Source organism: Notothenia rossii, assembly GCF_949606895.1.
Source record: "Notothenia rossii genome assembly, contig: scaffold_115, whole genome shotgun sequence".
Lineage (NCBI taxonomy): Eukaryota > Metazoa > Chordata > Actinopteri > Perciformes > Nototheniidae > Notothenia > Notothenia rossii.
In genome coordinates, this window is record NW_027639938.1 from 61868 (window position 1) to 87183 (window position 25316).

The window sequence follows — 25316 nt, forward strand, 5'->3', positions numbered from 1 at the left end:
GATGTGGAAGCTAGTGGCCAAACCAGCGGCGAAAAATAGATCATGCACCTTCGAGCCTACACCCACACGCTCTTGTGCACGCATACACACACTCATATAGAGGCACACACACACTTTCATAACATCCTGTGACAGGTTTCCTCCATACCCAAGAGTTTCGATCTTCCTCTGTGTTTTCCTCTCAGCAGCAGTGAGGAAAAGGAGAACAGAGGAAAGGAGAAAAAAAGTGTGTGTGCTTTTATTGAAAGTTGCATCAGAGCCCCTAGACAGCTATGTGAAATTCAGCCCAATTAATCTGGAGTTGTGAGCAGAGACTGCATAACAAGACTCGTCTGCCTGACCTCAGGCCAGCAAAGTGTGTATGCGTGTGCATGTGTGCGTGTGTGTGCGTGCGTGTGTGTGTGTGTGCGTGCGTGCAAAGTAAGTGAGGGGATGATATTGTGCAAGAGAGTCTGCCTGTTGTCACCTTGAGTGTACATGTGACACTATCACTTGCACCGAACCCCCGACTGAGCAGAGCTCCAGACACAGAGCACACTTGCACATTCACACAAAGTTCTGCATGACCTTTAACATAGTGACAACAAATATCATCCATGATATCGTTCTCTGTCACACATATACTTCTTTTAGACACGCCAAGACAGTGGACACTTATTTGTCCTATACATCGGGTTTATTATTCAACTCAAATATCCAGGAAATGCCAGTTATATGCTTCTCGTTTCTTCCTACTTCAGCTTTTTCTCCGCACACATACATATATGTATATACGATCATACAGTATAAACCAGTGAGTGTGGAGATTTATGCATGCAAACCCAGCACTCTTCCTGGCATAGCCCTGGGCAGTGTATGCCCAACACGCCAGTGCAAATGAAGACTTTGGAATCACATGTTCTGAAAAGGAACATACCAATGTCTTGGAATGTTTTATGCAATTTAGCACAAACTCTGTATAGTCATTTAAACCCAACAACAATTCGTACATCATTGTATGTGTTTGCTTTCCAATAGAACTAATGATTTCAGTTTATTTAAAAATGTGACATTTTAAAATAAATGTATCCAATTTTAAAATACATTAAAATGAACATTAAAGCATGTTAACTTGTCAGATTACAGACACAAAATCTAAATATGAACCTAAAAATGAGCGTAATAGGGCCACTATTTTTAGGTTAACTTAATGATACAATAGTTCATAACTTACATCAGGGCAGATATTTGTGTTCTATAACAGGCTTTAGGCAATTGTTATGTTATATTAATATGCAGACGTAAATGTGTAATATTGATGGGGGTGTTCCTCACCATTCTGAGGAAGACATGTTATACCAACCTAAGAAAGAGAGGGTTTATTTTGGCAAATCATCAGTGATGTAAAGTTCACTTTATTGTACCTAAATGGTCTTTTTGACCATCAGTCTCTCTTTTAACCCGAGCAGGTTAAACACAGCATCAGATTTCATTACTGTGGGGGTATCTGTGTGTACAACTCCCAAAATACTACATCATCTTTAAGCAGAGGACTGCACCTAATCTCCCGATTTATGGATTTTCTCCCTTCAATTGTACAATCCTAGTTGAATGTGTTTGTAGTAAAGTGTAGTACAGCTTGTTGTTGTTGTTTTTTGTCCTAATACTGTAAGCTAGTGCACTGCATATCAGACATTATAATCTAACATTTAGATGTTTTGTAAAGAGCCACCATTTGCTTACTTGATCTTATCCCATAAAAAATTAAATATTGGGGAAAATTGTAAGGTCACCATTATGGGTTGCGAAAATTTAAAACCTTTAGTGGGGTTATATTCATATAAAAACAGTTAATATACGCATTTAGACCACTGGCAAAAATCTCCCTTTCCCATGAATACTTTGGATTTAATGTATGAGCCTTACTATACTAAACTATATATATATATATATCCCTTCTCTTTTATCTGCCTGTCCATCCAGGGCCGTCTGCTGGTGAGAACCGGGCGTGTCCACCTCGGAGAGAAGGTCCTGCGTGACGCGGTCCAGGCCCACAGCACCTCCCACGAGGCGTGGAGCGGCCTGGGCGAGGCCCTGCAGTCCTGGGGCTCCAGCCAGGCCCCCGACTGTTTCCTGACAGCCCTGGAGCTGGAGGCGTCCTGCCCCATCCGGCCCTTCACCATCATCCCCAGGGAGCTTTGAGCAGCCTGGGCGAGGGTTAGGGTTAAGGCATTTTGCTGTTGCTATAATTATATATAGCTGTGCTGGGTGGAAAGATGTTTGACATTTTGGGAAAAAGGCCAGTATTCCCTTTTTAAGCAAGAAAGTATATTTTCTGAATCAAATCATGTAATATTACTTTTTCGCTTTCTGCGACAATGTTCATGCTCTGAATGACTGTCATTGTCATCCATTTTAATATGGTGTCCTTTCATCCACATAATAGTTTAAATAAGCATTCCTAGCATCAATTCTTGATAAGTTATCAGATAAAAAAAGTGCATCAAATATTTTTTTAAAACACATTTACATGAATACAGAAACATTAATATTGTAAATCAATGCTGTTTGTGCAGAAAGCACTGTGTATAGAGAATAATGTTAAAGTGTAAGTACTGTAACATGTACATCTCCTATGGAGTTATAAGAACAGAAGTGATAGCTCTCAATTAGTTACAGATTACTAATATGTATAAGAATAATTGGTTATCGAATTGATGGGTCATAAATCGCAGAGATGTGCTGGTTACATCTCGAGATAGATTATATTGTGTGTGTTAGATGTGGAAAGGCAGATATAGATAATGTATTAGAGGCTGTCAGTAACATCAGCAGCTCCACTTCATCTTTATTTTAACCTTTGATGCATTTTTGATGATCATGTTGATTGACGCAGCTTTCATGTACACACCCTCGCCTCTTCCAATGAGAGCTCATGTGTTTCCTAGCAGGGGCAATCACATCACTCCATATGTCATTATTATGTATGTGTGTGCTTGCCTGTGTGCTTGCCTGTGTGCATGCATGTGTGCTGTCTTTATACTACCATGTTTTATTCTACCATGCGTGTGTTTGTTTTACCATCCCCCAGGGGTGTTATCAGTCCCTGTTTGTTCTGTCTGTACGGTACAGTAGGCGACTCATCCGCTCCTAATGTGTGTGTGTTGTTTTTATGTTATTTTGACTCATCTGTTCGTAATGCTCTCCATTAAAAACAACAATGGCTTTTAAAAAAATCACTGCTGGATGTCGCGTCTTCACCTGCCTTGTCTCTTGTGACTAATGGACATCACTTCCGAGTGCCTAACCACATTAATGTAAGCACTGGGACTGGGCTGCCGGCTTATGTAATACTGCCAGCACAGTTTTCTGCCTCCTCCTCCTATCTCCCTCTCCTTTTTCTATCTCCCTATGTCTCTCGCTCTCTCCAGGCTTGCATGATGTGATGTGGCTTGGTTGCCTAGCAGCCATCCCCTTGTTTGAGTAACTGGGGAAGCAGAGAGATATCTGGTCTGCTGAACTAAACATAGAAGACACACACACACACACACACACACACACACACACACACACACACACACGGCGAGGCAGATTTGACCGTCAATGTCTCAGGATGGTGTTAATTGATTTGTGTTATCAAAAGAGTTTTTGATCCCCCATGTCTTAACCCTCTCCCTCCATGAAAAGCTACAAGCGCTAATTATTTGTCTTTTCTTTAAACCCCTGAAAATACCCACGTTCCGGGGATAAAAATCCCCCATTCATCAATAGTCTGACTCCACAACAGGAATTATCGATAACTGTTGCCTCTCCTCTGCCGTCCAAAAAAGAAAATCTATTTATACTTTTCTCCCTCCACGCTCGTCGGCTCTCCCTTGTTCCATCCTCTCATTAGCGCCGTGTGTGACACCTACACAGGGGCTACGGGAGATGAATGGTCTAATCCCTGTGGGTGAGGAGTGAAATATTACATGGTGTGCTCACACATACACACACTGACAATGAGAGGCACATTGGGTGGTACAGTGCACATGCTTAAATGTGCACTCATACACATGCCATGCATGGTCTTGACAGCTTTGGAAAAAGGAGACAGATGCATGAAGGAAGCGGCCTGCTGTAAAGCCTCTCAGAATGAGCAGAGGACGCTCTATCCACTGGACCGAGTGTCACCACCACACACACATACATATATACAGTAAACACACCTGGGATTAATGAGCAGGTCTTTTTATGCGTCATTGTGATGTCGGATCGCCCGGGCGTGGCGCTCTGGTTACGCCGAGCATCAAAAATTTGACTGTGCGTGATACGAGGGAGAGAGTGGAGCAACTGGTTTCCAGTGTTCTGGTACTGTACAGGTAGGGTTGCCTAAGACACACACACACAACCTCTATTATCTGCAGCCATATTTGATACTATAGAGATCATGGGGCTGTCTCGATAACTACCTTTGTCGTGAGATAAATATGCCCCAAAAATAATGCTTTAGCTGTAGAACTGCCTTTGGGTCCCAAGAGTGAAGAAGGTTATCAGTTCTGAAATTGTGTAAAGCAGAGACAATCATCAGAATTAGATAGCATATTAGCTTGAATAAGCCGCATAACGTCCACCAATAATACAAAGGTAAACCATACAACCTCCATATTTCAATACAATTGTAACTTTCAGTGTGGATTTAAAGCTGCATATCACTACTTTTCTTATGAGTTTGCTTACGAGAGATAGCCTACAATGATTACTAAGTATTTTTCTACCTGTCGTTTCAATTCAGTTTGCTAAAGACATTAGCAGGGCTAGCTAACGTTGGCAAACTTATAATAAGGTAAGTTGTAATTGGAATGCGTTTTATATGGCTACCAGTGCCTTTGTTTTAGAGATAGATTGGAAGGGGGGAGACAGAGGGGATATAACCCTATAACATGCGGCAAATGGTTCCATGTTGGATTTGAACCCGGGTCTGGTAGCCGCATTGAGCTATATTGCGGCCCGGAATTGGAATGTTGCAATTTTTTAAAATATCCTAGATAAATTAAACATTCGTGACATTTAACCACACCTTAAAAATAATAAATACAATGAATGGTCTCTATGGCGTTCTTTAGCCTTAACAATTAGCTACAATTGAGCCAGTCACAAGAACAACAACACTCGCTTATTGGGCTTGACCCTAAAATATCCCCACACAGGAGCTTTAGACCATAAGTTAATATCGTAAACATGATCAAGGTCATACTGTATCTAACAATACATGTATTAACTAATGATCCTAACAGTTCTAATAGTGAACATATAACTGACAGTTAAAAGTGGTAACCCCGTAGTGTAAGGTGTTTGTGTTTTAGCCTGGTATTTAGGTCACGCTGTTGTATGTGGATGCCAATCCTGTCTGGGCATATGGAGGGCACGGGCTGGGTGGTGTCAGGGCGCCAAGAAGGAAACCATAAACCTTCATTGTGATGTCCAAACAAGGCCGTGGAGTCATGGATGGGTGAGGGGTGTGATGGAGGTTATGAGGATCAGATGTTGTATCTCATTTATAAATAATATGACTAGTACAGTAGACATGAACATAGTTCATCCCATGTGGTTCAGTAGAGTTCAAATCCCCTCTAAAGGATGTATTAAAAATGCTGTAAAATTGCCCTAAGGTGAGGAATAAACTTTCCATATTCTCAGAAACCCTTGGTGGAAAAAGCATGTGGTTGCCAAAGATTTGTCAGTATGAAGTTACGGTGGTGAGAATCAAGTCAAGTCGAGTCCCTGGCAAGTGACATGTTAAGTTGTATGACATTCTGATGATCCACCCACATTTAAACTTTCTCAAAGTAGGTGCTGACTTTACCTACATTGAAAACTGAATCAAAACATATTTGGACAAGCCTAACCAACTATGCTTTGTCGTTTTTTTTGGGATATTCTTGTATACTATTTTTTTTCTCCCAATTCTTTGACATAGGCCTACTGTACTATGTCCTTTTTTCTTTTCTTTTTAGAAATACTATGTTGTTTTTTCTCCCATTTTTGACATAAGGCCTACTACAGTATACTATGACGTTTTTCCTAAATATTCAACAACATACTTTATTGTTTTTTCTGATATTTTTGACATAATACTATGTTTTTTTCTAAAATGTAGAAATAACATAATATATCTATTATTTTTAGATTATTATTATCATTAGATTTTTAGTATATCAACATACTATTCTTTGTCTTTTTTGTAGGTATTTTCAACATACTATACTAGGCTATGTCGTTTTTCGGTTATTTTAGACATATAAGACAGAGTAGAAGAAAAAAGGATAATTGAATGATAATACTCAAGTAAATTACAAGCATTAAATGTGCCAGGCTAGCTGTAATGCAGGCAAAAGGTCACATGTTTCATACACACAATGCAGTTGTTGCGGTTCAAGCCACATGCGGTTCCGATAACATTTTGAATTATGCCATCAGCCTCATTTTTGGACCTACTCTGATGCTCATTTATGAGGTTGGCTGTGCTAACATGCCTAATAACATGGCAGTAAACAGCAGCTTGGCCGGCAGTGTGTTCTCTTCCATCAATCACCCCTGCTCACCTGATCAGCCTCCAGCGCTATTGTTCCACTTCCACACACGCCACAACAGTGCCAGCACCATTACCCGCTTAAACAATGACCCCTTGTTCGCTAACAGTCGCCCATTGGAGCTGATTAAACTTTTAAATGTCATTTAATAGAAGCGTAATGTTGCTCCGATGCGTCTGTCAGCAGCTTCAGGGGGGTAAAAGGATACCTGTTCACCCTCCCGGTGTGTCACACAGCACGCTTCATTCCTCAGCTTGATAGTCATCACCCTTAGTGTGGGATTTGGTGATGAGAGTGAATGTGACCTGGACTTAAAAGGGACACGAGGGAGCAGCACCTCTGAACCTCTACCTCTTTGTTTGACCCTCTCAAGGAGCTCATGTTATACAGCGAGGGAGAAAGGGAGACATTTTCGTTCTATACAATGTCAATGACAAACAAAGGCTTCTCTGTTCAGTGCTTTGTTTGTTTGGCAACCGTTAGCTGGGACTGATAAAGGCATTTGTCCCACACTAGTATTGGATTATGGGTATTTGTATGCAACTTCACATTCTTGGGAAATTCCAGTGGTCTGCCTTCGTCATCATTCCGTAGCAGGGTCACATTTTCTCAGCATGTTCCCCCGAGTTAGCTGTTAATTTGACTGTGTCCCAGCTGTAGCACTGAGTAGCATGCTCAGACCCTTTTTTAAGCTGCCAGAAACACAGATTTACTCCAGACCCCTCTGATGTTCTGCACTACTTCCTGAACATTGACCGGATCTCATTAAGCTGTTCCCAAAAATGTAAGTTGATGTTTGGGCTGCTGGTGTGACCTGCCCTGACACCAGATGTTCTCATGACCTTTAAGTGATGTGATTCCACTGTGCGATCGCAGCTCACATCTTAAATAGCACTTTGACTGCCTCCTTGATGGAAAACACAAATGAGATATATTTAGTTCGGTAGGCTTTGTGCTGTTGCATTTATTACAATTAAAATATAAAAAAGGAAGCATCAGTTTTCTTGTAGTAGCCGTTAGGACCTTTAATAAGTGACCATATCCGTTTGCAAGTGCGTTTTTTAAAAAGCAAAGGATCACACGGGCATGCGTGCGTGCGCATTCATTACATTGTGCGGCTGCATGCGAGTTCTTTGAAGCAATGTGTCGACGACATGGGGGGGAGCTTGATTGACAGCGAAAAAGCGGGTGCCGAGCCGTGCCTGTGGTCAGGGCAGGCTGTGGGAGATGGAGGGTGTTAAGTCGTCAGTATGAGGCATATGTCAGAGATCAGTGCTGGACCGTGGAGATCACTGAGATGAGAACGGTGAAAGAGCGCCGGGGGTCGAGAGAGACAGAGATTACCGGGGGCTTGATGCCTTTACCACAGGCAGAATAACTGCTCATGACACACAAACACACACACATTCACATCTGCGTCTTCCTCGCAATGAGTGGATACACATGCCGAGCCCTCTAGAGGCTGCATGCAAAGCCCCGTGTTAATAAGATTGTCTTCCTCTCCGGGTGGAAGTGTGCGGCTCCTTTGTCTCCAGAATAATGACAGGGGGAATAAGAGCCTGGCTCTTAAACCTCCTTGAGCTTATAAGTGTCTGCAACTGAAGGAAAACAGAGTGGAAGGGATTAAAGTCAGACAAGTAGATGTGCTGTGATAATGTCTGTACGGCTCTCCTGAATGCCGTCCCAAACAAAACACTTCAGTGATACGTGTGGCAGCTAGCTCAAAAGATAAGAACAACTCTGCAAATGCTAGAAAACAGAATGAACCTGTTACCTGGCTTTCCTTATAACCTCTGGGTAAAAGGGTAAAAACTAATGTTTTCTAGGTTGAAACCAGCATCTTAGGTAGGTGTTCTTAACATCACTACAAACACAACCCTAGCTATCTCTTTTTCACGCTATGAGCTGTACGCAGTGGGCAGCAAACTGTTGACTTTTTGACATATCTTCATATCATGAAGTCAATGTCTTGAGCATGTTAGCAGACAGTTGCTTATTAATGCATCCAGCAGACCGTAGTTTAGCCTGAAATACTGGATTTTCTTTTGTCGGAACATTGGATTAATTCTTTGCTGTCAGGATTTCAAGAGATGTTCAACAAATACAAAAATACAAACATTGCACACCCTAGATTTAAATGCAAATACTCTGATCGAATGTTATTGCATTATTGGAATCATCCATCAGTTCTTGGTAACTAAATACCACCAAAGGCTTTTTTCCCGCTTGCATTCACACTGCTTATACGAATGCTTTAGTGACGTAATCTAGCTTCAATTGATGAGTCAAATTGTTGATGTATTTACGCCATTAAAGGTTTTGACTTCATTGGTGGTTTATTTGTTCATGTTTTCTTCCATTTTCTACATGTGTTGTGTGTTGTTCACTTGGAAAACGTGGTTTAAAAAATGAGTGGTTCCTGGGGCTCCAGTGGGCGACCAATCAACATACAATTGCTCTACTCAGGGTTCCTGTTATGTCGGGAGAATAGCTTCTCTGAAATAGGAGATACTAAGTTCCCTTGAAATGACTTTCTAAGAACCACCAACCTTCCTAGTACATGCAGTGTGGACACAATAAGAAAGGGGGTTCTTAGAAGTGGGTACTTAGAATCAATCAACAGTTCATCCAGTTTGTAATTGGCAAAAGTCATCGAACCGATTTGTTATCACTAATACATCCATATTGTTATTTACTAATGGCATTATGACAAATCCATGTTATACTGTGTGCTGCTTTAGGATATTAGTCATGCGCTAAAATCAATACAAGACGGAAATAAAGAAAGAAAGAAAGTGGGCTTTAATGATCATTGTACATATTTTCGTCCTTGGATCTGATAACGGTATCTGCATGGCCAGAATGGATTAATACAAGTCTCCACTCCCTCAACAACTGTCAAATTGGCTCTGTCACAAAACTCTGCCGCTCTTAGGCATGAGTGTCTAACTCTATGAATATGAATCAGTGCTGACAAACCATGCATGCTCAGCTAAACCCTTCTCTGAGTAAATAAATTATGAAAGAAACATTGTCCAGGATCACACCAATAACAAATCTGCAATGTTTTTGCACCTATCCCTGTTCTCTGTAATCTACACCGCTATTATGTTGAGCTGATTCCTATCGTTGCTGTTCTCTGTATCCTAACATCATTGCCTGTGTTTGATTATTTTGTCCAAAGAAATACTATGAGGAGTAGGTAGCGATAAGAATAGCTGTTTTATTGTGTACCACTGCCTTGGCCCCTAATACTGAATGTGTTATCTGAGGGTGCAGCATGCCACACTAAGCCATGTGATGCATGGCTGAGCAGCATTCCTCCTCCTGAGTGTATCGCAGGGCAGAGATAGTAGGAAGGCAAAGCAGCCTGACTGCTGACAGAGAGTGAAAGAGGAGCGAGAGCAGGAGAGAGGAGAGATGAGAGCAATACCGGGAACATGCAGTTAAGTGGAATGAAGTACCCTTTGTTGCAGATAAGATCATTCTGCTTCCCTGACCGGCGTCACTAAAGCAATTTGAGCACAACGAATGTAGCTTATTTTATCGCTGGCAGACCACAAAACCCTTCACTGATATGCAGAGAGACATTGGTCCAAGTAACAAGAGACTGAGATTTCTTTTTGTACATTCATGATTTTACTTTTGTTTTTTAAATAGGGTCAGGTCATGTTTGTTCTGCCATCAAGTAAAAAAAGGATAAGAAGTTGGTAGTGGGATCAAGGAATTGTTGGAATTCAAGTCTAAATGACGGGTCTATGGGATCTGCGGTCAGACGGTCGCCCAATTTCCAGCAAGATTCGTAGGCCCCTGGTCCTGGGGTCTCCTGTGGAATAGACACGCACACACACAGAAACACATTCAATATATCATCACTTTTCATCCAAGAGCTATAATTGGGTCCAAAAGAACAGGTTGAATCCTACATGAACTTGTCTTCTTCTTGTTTTATCCCATATGATTATGGAAACATAGGGCCGAGGGAACTTAGACACGCTCACATCTGTTTGAGGTTAGATTTATTTTAAGGATTATGTTATGTTAGATTGTGATGTTCTATTTTGCTAACATATAGGTCAAATCTTCCTACATTTCCATCAAAATTACAACTACATTATTATTTTATCCATTAGTACATTTTATATTTACTCGCTTGTCAAAATTTAACTGCAATAATGCATCTGAGATTAAATAAACTGTTAACATGTTTTACATTTGTAGTTTTCATTACAAAGACGACTGAATGAGTCAAATTATAGCCTACAATAAATGACATACAGAACATTACATTTAGCTAAATGTGAAGAACCAGACTCACGGAGTGCACACTGTGGAGCTGCGGCAATGTGGATTTGAAGCTTGAAGTGATGCATTTTCCTGGTCTGGTCTGTGGATTATATTGGCATGGAGCAGGTCCCTCCTTCTACGTTTGTCAGAGATAAGACATGTTATTGGAACTAGCTGGACAGTTGAACATCTAGTTCAATACATACAACTTATGTTCAGCAATTAAGTTAAGGACCAAGAGTTAAAGCGTTAAATGTGAGCAGACGTCATGATTCAATTTAACTAACATAATTCTGTTATTGAGACTAGTAAACACAAGCACTTCTAAATCCGAACATGGACCTGGAGTTCAAAGGACAATGTTTTTAAGCATTCGATCAAAACTAGCTGACAGAGTACGGAGTCCAATCATACCAAATGTGATAGAGTAAGCGTGCACTATATTAATCTACTGTACATCGTGACCTCTAACATTCACAGAGCTAAATGAGATATACATTCTTTCACCTATGGACGTATAAGCTCATGTAAACCTATTGTTATACTAATACCAAAGTCATCTGAAGGATGCACAAACAATATAAAGCGGATCTATTTTCGGGTCCCATATGTTTATGACCTATGACATATCACTTGACTCCTGTCTTTATGGCCTCTGCTGGTCTCTGGTTGTGTTATGTTCTTGCCTTTAACTTGTCCTCTTGTCTTGCCTACTAACACACTTACTGGTCATCACCAGCGGCGTGCCATGCAGAAATAGCATCCCCCCCATCTAACACCCTCCTCCTCAGACATTAAACTGTGTCCTTTCTCTGAACAGAGGGCCAGTTTTACATTTTTAGCTGCTCTCTGAGTCTGAAAGAGGGACACAGCAAGGTGTCGTTTACTTTACTCTGCTCCTTGGAGGGATGACTGCGACCATTACACGCCATTTGATCCCAGTCACCAGTTTACATGATACTCTGCAAATGGCCTGCTGGGCCTCCACATTTGCCGGATGCTCCCCAGGGCGCTAATGCAGGTGTATTTCACGGGAGCCATTGCAATGTAGTGAATCTCTCCTTTACACATAAGTGTGTGTGTGAGTGAGTGTGTTTGAGCCAGAGCACCTGACCTACTTTCCTACTATGGCACAGCACGTTAGAAACGTAACATGTTCCTGTGTGGCAGAGGTAACTGTCACATGGTGTAAAACTTTGACCTATTTTTGCCACATCCAAGAATTTGCAAACCCTTCAATAAACTGGATCATTTATATATTTTCAATAAAATAGGGTAAAATGACTATATGTCCTACTTTGGGGGGGGGGGGCATTGTTTGTATTATTGAGTTAAAAGGACATCATGCGGCTAACCCTACATTATTAATAATAGGATTCGTGGAAAAGGTAGGACCCAAATGCAGACTACAAAAAAGGTAAAAAGGTCTAGAAACAAAAGCGAGCTTTATTTAAAAGCAGATGAACAAAAACATGGCATGAATCGAAACGGTAGCACAAGGACAAAACAACACAAGAACTGACCGTGATCAACATGGAGGGAGACAGGAAAGACAATGAACTGACAAGGCACACAGGGGAAGACAAGACTAAATACAAAGAGGGGTAACAGCACAAGACACAGCTGGGTAAGGGAGGCAGAAACACAAGGGCAACAGGTGAACACAATCAGACACAGGAGAGCAAACACAGGAAAGAAGACAAGAGACAGGGATAACAGAACAGCAAAATAAAACCCACCACAAGACAGACAAAACCGACATTGTGACACAACACCAGGATCATGACAAACGTAAAATGCTGACCGCAATCACTGTTTTCGTTTAGCTCGTTAGCGTGCTAATATTTGCAAATGTGGGGGAAGGTACTTATTCATCAGCCTTGTGGTAAAATAGGAAAGGTCCAGGGATACCAAAGGACTTAGTATTCATCCCCTGACGATCATTGATTTGTGTTTGAAGGTTCACGGCAATAAATCCAATAGTTGTTGAGGTACCAAGATGATGGTCCGACTAACAGCCAACACTGCAATGTTTATAGCAATGAAGCTAGTTTGGAAAATCTATACGGTCAAACAGCAAATTTTTAGATCAGCAGTAATTGAATCACTTCAATGAAAAGGACATTAACTCACATGAAAATGTTTGGAAATACAACTTTAATTCAATCATCTCAAGGATGGGTTTGTTCCTTCCGAGCAGAACATTCAGTGCAAAAAGCACAGCACATAAATCTGGGACACACAGTGGCCCTAGGATGGAAACAATTATTCGAATCTGAAAAAAGATAATAATTTTTTGTTGCGCTGCTACAAATCTTGACCTTTTAGAGGTTATTTTTGGTTGTATGGACATATATATTGTTTCATTATGTGCTAAGAGGCAAGGCTCAAATAAATCTAAAATGCTTGTTCCTGTGTACATGTGGACCGGCAGCTCCCAGTGTAAACCATTAAGATTCTTCCATTTTGATCGGCTAATGTCTGCCTGCCTACACCAGGTCAGCTGTTTGCAAGATCTTAACTTTCATTTAACTTTGCCACGGGATTTGTGTAGGTGCTTAACCTTTGACAAGAAACTTGTCTTAGAGCTGTGACACCACTAACAGCAGAAAACTGCTCCCAACTCTGCAGTAATAACACCCTCGGGATTTCTTAGCGCCTTTCCTTCTCTGTCAACACTCAGCAGCTGCCAGCATGGCTCAAATATCCATCAGCTACCAGCATGGACACACTGCTAAGGCTGCAGCACTGCAATATGAACCAAAGCTGACTGGTCAGCTAGTACAGTGCCATAACAGGCCCTCAAATGCAGTAAAATGATACAATCAGTTTGGATCGGTTTTCCTTGACCCTTGTGGTTGTCATAACTATCTCGTGTTCAGCACCAGATACTCATTAGGTCATACCTCGTAACAAAAACCTATTGAAAGTGATGAAGCCTTTTTGAAGGCAATGGAAAGACCGTATGGTCCTAATAACTAGTTTTGGTGATTAGATACTTACAGGAGGAAAGCTGATCCGCTGCACGGTGGACCGAAACATCACATGCCTGAAAGAAAAGAGAGAGGGGGGGGGGAAGAAGAGTGAGAGAAGAAAAGAATAAGGCCATGCATGATCAGAGGCAGAGAAAATGAGAGAGCAGGTTGGCGATTGCTCCTCCATCTTGGTGCTGTGATGAGATGAGAGAGGGAAGGAGAAGTTGTGTGAGGGGGAAGGATTCAACCATCAAGGGATGATTCATGGGTTGTCTCCTCCGCTGTGATCTGAGAGTTAAAGAGAAGCGTTTTGTCGAGTGCTTACTTGCAGGGAATCTTCTCCACTGGTTTCGCTGTCACATTGTAGTCACACGGTGAAGTGTTTATATGCTGGCACAAGGAATAAAGATAAAGAAGTGTTTAAACATCTGTGACAATATCAGCAGGAGTTCTTTTTTTTCATCTGTTGTGTTGCATCGCCAACAGCTGGCTTGAATTTCAAACACATCTTCTGTTTTCAGATATTCTGCTGAAGGGGCACATTTCTAAGAGCACCTTCTATACTGTGATGATGTGTTAATAAGTAAACTGCACTCATAACGGCCCAGTGTGTAGGAGTTAAGGGGATCTATTGGCAGAAATTGAATATATAATTCATAACAATATTCTCATTGGTTCACAATGACCTGAAACGGAGAATTGTTTGTTGTTTTACTTATCCTATAATGAGGTCTTCCTATCTACATAGGAAGTGGATGCCATATTGCAGCTGTATAAAGAGATCTGGATACAACATTGGAGGAGGGTCGCATTCATTTCTATGTAAGTTGCTCAGTGGCGCATGACGCCGAAATGGCTCGACTTTTGAGTATATAATTACCCGGATCTTCTGCATCTTTGGACCTATAGAGCAACATAACTCACTTTTCTTTTAATCCCACTTCCAGACTGGTTACAAGAAACTACAGTTCATTATGCCTGAGGAAGTTACTCTGGATTTGGCTATTAATGGGTTTCACAACTTTGAGGACACTACGATTTCATTCAAGTGTACATACTTGAAATTGTATTTACCTTAAGAGATATACAGTATATTCACTAAATAAGAGATGCCTCATTCATGATGTAAGTCCACGGGAAAAAGTATTTTAAGGCAAAAGGGCACAAACACTAGCTCTAGAAAGATGTGGGGTATTCCGTTGGATGCAACCTTTACTTTTACCACTAAATCCTGCACACTGAAACTTTAAACTAGGAAATGCATACTTGAATTAAGCTGTTGTAGAGGGCTGGTCACTACACTTGCAGATGACACAAAATGTTCTAGGTCCAAGAGGTGATCAGCTTAGCTTAGCATTAAAGAATGAATGCAGCATTAAATCACTAACTTGACGCTAAAGTTGAAAACCACAAGATAAAAATACCTATTAACAATAACAGACATTTTATTCTCATAAAGAAAGTAAATACCAAAATGGGTAACTACTCCTCAAATATGTGGTCAGTTACATAAGCCAACAGACTAGTAAAGTCAAAATCTTCAGATGGAATACAATTTACTTTCAACGCAAGAGACTGATAAATTGCTTTTAAGATCGCGTCGGTTTCAGTATGAACATGGGGAGAAGGCTGAGAAGGCTCGTCTCCTAGCGCACCAAATTAAGAGCCAGTCGGCTTCCCAACAAATTAAAGAAATACGGACCCCTACTCGTGAACTCACAACAATCCCATCCGTTATCAATGACACCTTTAAAACCTTTTACTCTGGGCTATATGCCTCACAAGCCCCTGTCGATAATGCGGACAGAACTAAATTATTGGATGATCTGGAATTTCCGTCCATAACACCTGCTCAGGAGGGTGAGTTGGATCAACCTCTAAAGCCCAGTGAAATAGCTGACTCGATCAGGCTGATCCAGACTGGCAAGGCCCCGGGCCCAGACGGCTATCCAATTGAGTTTTATTGTATTGTATTGTATTGTATTGATAAATTGACCCCCCTTCTTTTGATAATGTTCGAGGACTCTCTGGACCGGGGAACGTTGCCATAAACTCTGACTGAGGCGGTAGTAATCGTATTCTTAAAACCAGGTAAGGATAATTCTGAATGTAGCTCCTATCGCCCCCTCTCCCTTCTGAATGCGGACTATAAGATCTTAGCTAAAATACTAGCCATACGCCTTGAATCAGTCACGCCAAACATCATATCATTAGAACAAACTGGGTTTATGAAAGGCCGATACTCCTTCTCCAACATCCGTCGCCTTCTCAACATCCTCCTCTCTCCTGCATCCAAGGAGACACCAGAGGTGGTGGTCTCATTGGATGCAGAGAAAGCGTTCGACAGGGTGGAGTGGGGCTTTCTATTTGAGGTCCTTAAGAGGTTCAGCCTCGGATCCAAATTTGTGTCCTGGATAGCATTGTTATACTCTTCACCCAAGGCTTCAGTGAGTACTAACGTGATGAATTCTCAATATTTTACACTAGGTAGAGGTATTCGCCAGGGTTGCCCTCTAAGCCCGTTACTATTCGCCATGGCGATCGAACCCCTATCAATTGCGCTTAAATCTGCCTGCTTTACACAAGGAATTACCAGATACGGTTCAGAACATATACTCTTGTTATACGCTGCCGATTGACTATTGTTCATTTCTAACCCTATATCTACCATTCCTCAGATAATAGATTTGTTAACTCGATTCAGAACCTTTTCAGGGTACAAGCTAAACTTTTCCAAGAGCGAGTGCTTCCCTGTAAATGACCTGGCCCTTCAGATCCCCGATAGACTCATCACCTTCAAGATGTCTAGGAGTAATTTTAAGTACTTAGGTGTGAATATAAGTGGAAAACTCTCAGACCTGTACAAAAATAATGTCCCACCACTAATTGAAAAGCTCAAATTTGATTTGGAAAGGTGGAATAATTTACATTTAACTATCGCTGGGAGGGTAAACTGTATCAAAATGAACGTGCTTCCTGTACCTCTTTCAATGTTTGCCGGTCTTCCAACCAAAATTCACTTTTTCGTAAAATAGACACACTAATCTCCTCTTTTTTATGGCAGGGGGAAGACTCCTAGAATTAGGAAAGAGCTTTTACAAAGGCTAAGATCTACAGTAGGATTGGCGCTTCCAAACATAAGACACTACTATTGGGCAGCCAATATCCACAAAATAATTGTATGGATAATTGAAGGAACCAACATTGAGTTGGTGTGAGCTTGAAGCCAAATCCTGTCTTAATACCTCACTTTTGGCTTTGCTTACAGTACATCTACATTACCCAGCCGGCCAACTCAATATTCGAATAACCCGATTGTTGTTTCCACCCTAAGAATATGGTCCCAATTTAGAAATGCTCATGGACTTTATGGATCCTCTATTCATAGTCCCATTTGCAACAACCATCTCTTTCTCCCCCCTTACACTGATGGGGCCTTCTCTAGGTGGCAGATATTAGGTCTTATCAGAGTAAGGGACCTTTACATCAACAATGTTTTCGGTAGCTTTAGCCAACTCTCTGAAAAATGTTGCCTCCCAGGTACTCATTTATTTCGCTACTTCCAGGTCAGTAGCTGGGTTAAACTAAACAACCCTTCCTTCCCCAATATCCCTCCGGATTCAATAATTGACTCAATTCTGGACACTCTAACAACCGAAAAAGGTTTGATTTCAAGAATATACAATTCCATCTCCCGTCTCACAGAAACATCTCTTGGTAAAATGAAACAAGATTGGGAAGAGGAACTAGTCCAAGCAATAGATGATGAGGTCTGGGATGGCGCATTAGCGAGAGTGAACAATAGTACGTCCTGTGCCAGGCTCAATCTTATACAACTGAAAGTTGTCCACCGTATCTATTATACCAACTCTAAACTCTCCAAAATATACCCAAATGTCACGGATACCTGTAAAAGATGTCACACGGCACCAGCAAACATGACTCATATGTTTTGGTCTTGTCCTCGCATGCAAGGAGGCTGGACAAGCATTTTCAAACACCTTAGTCGCGTTCACACCGGAGTACTTTTCCCACAATAGTTCACCAGAACTACGACATATTTGCGTTCACACCAAAAAGCCCCAGGAACTAAATTAGTTGATGAGAACCTTTTTACCCCCTTTTCCGTCCCTGCTAGAGAGCAGGTACTTTCGTGGGAGAAAAAAGTTCCTATGTCTGATTGGCTGGGCGGATTGCAAACCACGCCCCGTAAAACTGCCAAAAAGTTTTGTGAAGCCGCCATTTTATTATCCTCGCATTGCATTATTAGCATTAGTATTAGCATTAGCCCAGCACGAGATGAGGAGGTGTCGGCGTTCTGGCGATTTACTCGGAAGGCTTCAGTAGAAGCTGCTTGGAGTCCCAGCAGCTTCTACTGAAGCCAGTCCCCAACTCCGGGGACTTCCGGCCGGGGATTTTGGGCGGCAGTATACGCCGTGAAGTTGTTTGCGGCCCGCCAGTAAACCCAAAGCAGAAGAAGAAGAAGTGACGTCAGCGGCTCCATTTGCCTAATCCACCCCCAGGGACTTATTCCGGTGTGAACGCGATTTGTACTTAGTTCTCATGAGAACTAAAGAGTTTTGATGAACTAAAAGTGGGAAAAGTACTGCGGTGTGAACGCGCCTATTGCTGAGGCCTTGGACGTGGTATTGACACCATGTGCAGAAACTGCCATTTTTGGAGTACTACCTGGCCACCGAATGATGAGGAGGAAAACTAAAGACAGTATAGCCTTTGCATCTATTTTAGCACGCAAAAGACTAGAATACTCCTAGAATGAAAATCTTCGATACCACCTAAAGCATCTCCATGGCTTAAAGATCTAATGATGTACCTGAACTTGGAGAAGATTAAATATAACCTGAGGGGCTCTTCAAAAATATTTGAATCAGTCTGGGGCTCTATGACAGCCTATATAGATGAACTGAATGGTGCGTTCTAGGGATGTGCATCTCCATCACTGAGGCCGATGCGATGCGCATCTTGATACGTTGCCAACGATACGATACATTAACGATACATTTGAAACACCAGGCAATGCGATAAGATACGATTCACCCCTGTTGCGATACAGTTCGATACGATTTGATTCAACATTATGCGATAAGGGGCGATACGATGCGATTCAATATTCCTTATATGCAGCAAATCATAAATTAACAAAAAAGTGCTTTACATACAGTATTTGGTTCTCTCTGCTAGTGCATCCCATCATGCTGTTTCTTTTTTACCTTAAAAAACTCTCCAGAGTACAGTACAATTGTATAACACCTCACAGTTAAACAATTTAAGGATGCATTGCCCATGATTAACAATGTGCAAATAACAACTACCATAGTGCAATGCCCATACAGCTGCCAGACTGATGTGCTTAACATTCATCCATAGGCTAACTCACCAGTGAGCAGAAAGCAGTGGTTTCTATATGAACAATAAAGAATACAAATAACCTTTCACAAACAGGTATTTCATAACTGCTTACAGTAAGGAAGACATTTAAACTATTATTGGCAGTCACAGGCTGCTGTAAGCTAAACACCACTCTCTCTGACAGAACACCTCACTGAGTGATTGAACTCATATGTCTGACTTTCAGGTTTTTCTTTTCAGCCGCAGACCCCATGTTGCCTCTTTATGTGCGTCGCTAAGTTCCTCGTACTACTTGTGCACTTTAAAGCGACACGGCATCGTTTACAATTTGCGAGCGATTTTTGAAGTTGACCGTCTTTCTTGAAAAATCTGAAGTGTTGCCAAACGTTTGATTTGTAGGTATTTTTTGTTGCGCCGTGTTTCTCTTTCTCCTCGACTTCCATGTGTGTTGATAACTGAGACTCTCTGCCTCCGTAGTGGCGAAGCAAAGATCAATGATCGTCTCTGCTGAGCGTTGACAAGATGAGGGGATTTTATATGAATGAATCGTTTTTTTACCTATGCAAATACGCTACAATCGATGCATCGTGAGTTCAACCCAAACTGTAGCCGATGTGCACTCTTTCAACCCTTCATCCCTAGTGCGTTCACATCAGACGCGATGTTTGGGGTCGGCGCGATTACATGTAAAGTCAATGCAGGGATGCGGACAGACGCAAATTCGCTCCGACAGCGAGCATGAAGCGGTGGACGCGGTGCGAATCACGCGATTGAACTGTCAAACGCGAGAGTTCAATTTCTTCAACTCGAGCGTCAAATTCACGTGACCTGTTCTCGCGGAAGCCAATCCGCGATGAGGATCTCAGCCTGCCGTCACTGATGTTCAACCAGAAAACATCAGCCGTTAGCTGTTAGCAGTTAGCACACAGAGATCACAGCTCCTCATATCTGTTCAGAAACTGGACAAAAGTTAAACAAGTACAAACCACAGACTGTCTGTGTCATGGCGAATACAGTCGCTGGTTTATTTATGTCTGTAGGCCGTTGTTATGAGTGTGGAGTGAGCATATACAACGTTAGCTTAGCCTGGTCGACCCGATCTCCATTCAGAAAACAAGCATTTTAAAAAGGTGTTTCGCCTGCCGTGTTGTCTGCAGACTTGTCAAGCATTAATTCATGATTTTTACTAACCGGTATCAGTATATTGTTACGTTGGCATCCTTTAGAAACGTGTATTACAATTTAATCACGGTAAAATATGTTAATTTTGTTATAGTTGTAGCTCCCGAGCCAGAGCGTCTTGTTTGAATGATGCAAGTAATCCATAGACTGTATAAAGGAGTAAACACAGCTGGCAGCCGCGGTGAAACTCGAGCAATTAGAGCGAAGCAAATATTCGCATCGCGTCCGGTGTGAACGCACCATAAGACACTAAATTAAGAAGAAAGGGGGGAACTATGAATGTATGTGTTTTGTTTTTTGTTTTGTTTTTCTGTCTTTATATACATGTATGTATGTTAGTATGTGTATGTGTGTACATATATATATATGTGCATGTGTGGGTATACATACAGTATGTGAGTATATGGGTACATGTATTATTGTTATTATTCTTTATTCCCTTATCAATTAATTTTAATTTTCTTTTAATATTATCTTTTCCATTACTTTATTTTTACCTATATATGTATCTATTTATTTATTTACTTTACTAGCTAGGACCGGGAGGGGAGGGGGGGAAAGGGAAAAATATTGACTGTGTAAATGTAAACTCATTGTGCCTGACCCAATAAAAACAAAATAAAAAAAGACTAGTAAAGTAATGTCTAAACCTTGTCCCTGACGCCCAGGGTGACGATGTCGGGCCGCGGACAGTTCTTGAAAGAGTAGGAAGCCTCGTTCTTCAGGACCTCCTGGATGGAGTCTATGTAGTCATACGCCCCGGGGAGAAGCAAATCCCCCTTAAGTACGCCCAGAGTGGGGGCTTCCCTGCCCCAACCTTTGAACCTGTAGGTCTTTCTCACGGGGTTCAGTTCAACTTCTTCAAGGAAATCACGGATGTGGTAGAGACCTGGGATAGGTGTGTCCTGGAAGAAGGAGTGAGGAGGAAGGGGCCTGGTGCCTGGGTTAGGTGCCCGGATAGACACTTTACTGTATTCATAGCAAAAGCCAAATTCCAGATTTAGCAACTGGAACATTTAGCCTGACATCACCAGACCAAAATGACCGAACACCACAAATTAGTCTGGAATTTCTTGGTTGTATTCCAATTTGCAAAGGGCATTATCAACGGGATATGAACATGTGATGTACCATTGAGCAACCAGTGACCAGGCCCGCCAGGTGTAGATGGCCAATCAGCAAAGCACATTAGAGCTCTGCTTAAGGGCCAAGTATGGAGTGTGACTGGTAATTTGATCGCCACTCTTCATGGTGTGGTATATACTGTGTAATAGCTGCCCACTCTAGACTAGGATGGGTTGAATACTGAGTATAAATGTCACTGTGTTCACAAGTCAAAAGTGTATTTATTCTCATCCTCCATTTCTGTTGATTCAATTTGTTGCAAGGCGGTTGGATAAAAAACAACACCAGAGCATCAGATAAAATGAAAACAGACTACAGCATTCAGAGATTAGCTGGTATACTATTTGTTTAAACACTGTAAGAGGTGTTGCTTGTTCTTCTTTACAGCAAAATGTTAATTCCAGTTTGCTCAATACTGACACAATAGGTGCAGCCATCTTTGTTTTTGTTTTTGGAAAATGCCTCAACAGTGCTCCTTTGTGTGCTCCTCGTCTCAAACAGGCCTCATATTATAACATATTAAGTTGTGATTTGCCCGGTATGTCTGCTGGTTCCCAGCCAATGGAGACCTGGCACAAGTAGTGTTTATGAGGTTATGTTTAATTTCGAATTTCACATTACAACACAATTGTTATTTCCAATCATCGTTTTAAAATGCATATTCATTTTGCAATGATCTTGGTAAGCTCACATTATGATAAACTGATAATTAATTAAAGTGTTTTTACCACCAATGCACTGTAAGGCACTTGGATTCACTGTAGTGTAAGTGTTCATAAATGTATGTCTGGTAGACAGCCTTTATTGGACACTCACAATGCATTAAAGTCATTAACACAACATTTACTGTATGAGCTAATGATCCAGTTGTTTTTGCCTGTACAGTGTGGACAGTATTTGAACACACTGCAGCATGACACCTACTTTCAGTGCTCCCAGCCACCAGCTCCCCCGGCCACACGGGTCCAGCTTGTCCTCGGCCTGCAGATAAAAACAGGACACAAGCCAAAACACAGGAGATTGTTTCTGCTTTCATGACATTGCTATGCCAACAATGTGTTGATGCATCTCCACCGGTGTCATCTAGTGTCTTCACAGTTTAGCTTGTTCTCATTAACCACACAGAGTCATGAGGGCTTTAAAAAAACCTTACCTTATCTGGTCTATTACCACTCCTGGACATGTCACTGAGTTTAGAGACAGCTTTGTTTTTCCATGAGTCCTGCACTGTACTCATTGTCGCTCACTATCTGCTCCACAGGAGATCTAGTGACACATGACCACCATTAAAACTGTGACTCGCTGTTACTATAGCAGCGACTCCACTATCGATCAATTTTTCAACAAGCTGGCTTGCTGGAGGCTAAATTTAGACTCACCGACGTCCAGTTAGACAGAGTAAGACACAATGGTAAGCCAGGACCAAGGCTTGTACCCGACATGCACGTTGTTACTTTGTCCTCATTATCATTGTCCACCATCATGTGATATTTAGATGGATAATGTCATAGTCATTAGAATATACAGAACAAAAGTTGCCATAACAGTGCAAATTACAATCCAGTACAAGGCAAAACATGACTACATGGCAATTCTATACCATGTTGGTAACACTTTACAATAAGGTACACAAATGTGCTTAGTTACTGAGTAGTAGTGGAATAACACCCATTGACTAGAGTGGCTGCAATCGTTGTGAACACCGCGGCGCACCCGTAACGCAGCGCAGACGGATCCGGTGGAATACAGGGGTGAAGCAATAGAGTGCCACAGTGACGCGTCCTAAAACCCGGAAGTAAACTCCTTCCGGTTCCTTCGACAAAAGCCAATGCAATTTCTCCATAGGATTTTGGAAAATAGCTCGAAATAAGGTCTATGGTTGACACAAATTGAAGAGAGAGATCACGTTTTATAAATCTAATCGATAGATTTATGATCGATAGATTTATGATTAAAAAATTATAAAAGTAGAGTAGACAAAACGTGATCTGTCTCTTCAATTTGTGTCAACCAAAGATCTTATTTCGAGCTATTTTCCAAAATCCTATGGAGAAATTGCATTGTTTTTTGTCGAAGGAACCGGAAGTGGTCAAATGCTAACTTACTTCCAGGTTTTAGGACGCGTCACTGTGGCACTCTATGGTCCGCTGCAGCAGGGCACTTTTAAACCTGCCATCTTCGGCTGTCTTGGGTCCCACACTGGATCGACTGGTGGAGGGGGATCCGACTCACGTGTTACTGCTTAAGTCATCATTACTTACCTCACCATTTGGCAGTTTGGGCATCAAAAAGAGTAGTTACCCATTACCTAATGATTACCTTACCGTTACTTAAGCAGTTTGTGTCCCCTCAAGTACAGAAATGCATCAAAAACAGTAGTTACCCATTAACTAATAATTGTTTCACAATTATCTTATCATGAGTTGAGCAGTTTAAAAAAAAATTCATAACAAATACAATTTCCCGATTTTGGATCAACAAAGTACATCTTATTATCTTATACTAACAGAAACTACGCCTATATTGCGTACAGTGGCCATAAACTATGGCGCACCCCACCCCCCCCCCCAGCCAAAATCCAGTTGAACTGCCCCAGCCCCAATAAAAACCAGAGGTTTATGTGAAATAGTTCTTTTTTTTAAATAATGGTTTTAGTGTGCAATTATAGGTTTTAATTTTGTATTTCTGTTAATTTAAGATAAATCAAACAACCAAAAAACATATACAGCTTCTGTGTGTGTCAGGGGGGGGGGGAGAACTTTAGAGAGCTCTCTCCTGAAAGACTGAGCGGGCGGCCCTGCATCTGGCATTTATTCTGAGGACAAAAAAAACACAATGTCCTTTAATAACCACGTTGCACCACATCACTGCTCACGTCACTGTCATACTGTCATACATATTACAGAATTGCAGAATAACTATGAAATTGCCAAGATAACATTACCGTATTTTCCGGACTACAAGTCGCACCTGATTATAAGTCGCTCTTGTCAAAAAACGTGTCGTTAAGAGAAAAAAAACATATATAAGTAGCTTCAGTGTATAAATCGCATTTATCCACTGAAGTCTTCATCCTATGTCGCTGTGAAGGTCTCACTATCACCGAGCTAGCTATCCATCCAGTTAAACACGTTCAAAGAAACTCCGGCACAGATGTCAGGCAGCTTTACTGAAGTTTTTGAATTGGTGAAACTGTAAACACAATACGGACTTGGCACACTGTTATTAACTGCCCGACTGACGAGCTGAATAAACTAAATAATCCACACAATGAGCTCGGAATTCTCACTGTATTTATACAGCTGCTGTTAAACACTTCCGCCAACTCTGGTGTGGATGAAGCAGCATGTACTGCTCCGGGCTGTCCTCAGACTCTCCATCGGAATCAGCTCTGATTAGACCTTTCTGAATCCCGACAGGATGGTGTCGGTCGTCACTGAAGCCCATGCTGTGTCCATCCATCCCACAACATCCTGGAAAGTTACGTGACGCATCCTCCCCATGGATGTATAATAAGAACAAGATCCTTAATAAGAAGTTAATAAGATCTATTAGAAGAAGTATAATAAGAACAAAATCCTCCCAGTTGCCGTGACTGTTTTCTTCCTCGGTGGTACAGCAGTTTTCAGTTGTCACGATTGTATACAGTGCCATATTGGCCGGAAATGTAACGCAGTCAGACAAAATTCTATAAATAAATCGCTTCGGAGTATAAGTCGCAGGATACAGCCAGACAGCAGGGGTGGCAGGTACTGTAGGCTAGGGAACATAGATATATATAAACACTAGATGGCTCATGGGAGATTTTCCAGCGTAGCTGACCGGC

At 41.5% G+C, this 25316-nt stretch overlaps 2 protein-coding genes across 3 annotated transcripts in view; one reads left to right on the plus strand and one right to left on the minus strand.

Moving 5' to 3' along the window:
- Positions 1-5662, plus strand: part of LOC307027222 (tetratricopeptide repeat protein 7A-like) — a 51996-nt gene extending 46334 nt beyond the window's left edge. The window contains exon 6 of the mRNA XM_079695428.1: positions 1963-5662. Coding sequence (XP_079551554.1) covers positions 1963-2181 — 219 coding nt within the window. The 3' untranslated portion in view covers positions 2182-5662. The remainder of the gene's footprint in view (positions 1-1962) is intronic.
- A 4211-nt stretch (positions 5663-9873) lies between these two features.
- stpg4 (sperm-tail PG-rich repeat containing 4) lies at positions 9874-23292 on the minus strand. Of its 2 annotated transcripts, XM_079695426.1 has the most exons (6): positions 22644-23292; positions 22415-22471; positions 14139-14203; positions 13842-13887; positions 10870-10974; positions 9874-10377 (listed from the first exon to the last, which is right to left on the minus strand). In XM_079695426.1, the coding sequence occupies exons 1-6, from the start codon at positions 22725-22727 to the stop codon at positions 10219-10221; spliced, it is 516 nt and encodes a 171-aa protein (XP_079551552.1). In that variant the 5' UTR covers positions 22728-23292; the 3' UTR covers positions 9874-10218. The 2 variants fall into 2 exon arrangements, with proteins under 2 accessions (XP_079551552.1, XP_079551551.1); XM_079695425.1 differs by lacking the exons at positions 22415-22471; positions 22644-23292 and adding an exon at positions 21016-22384.
- Positions 23293-25316: the final 2024 nt, after the last annotated feature.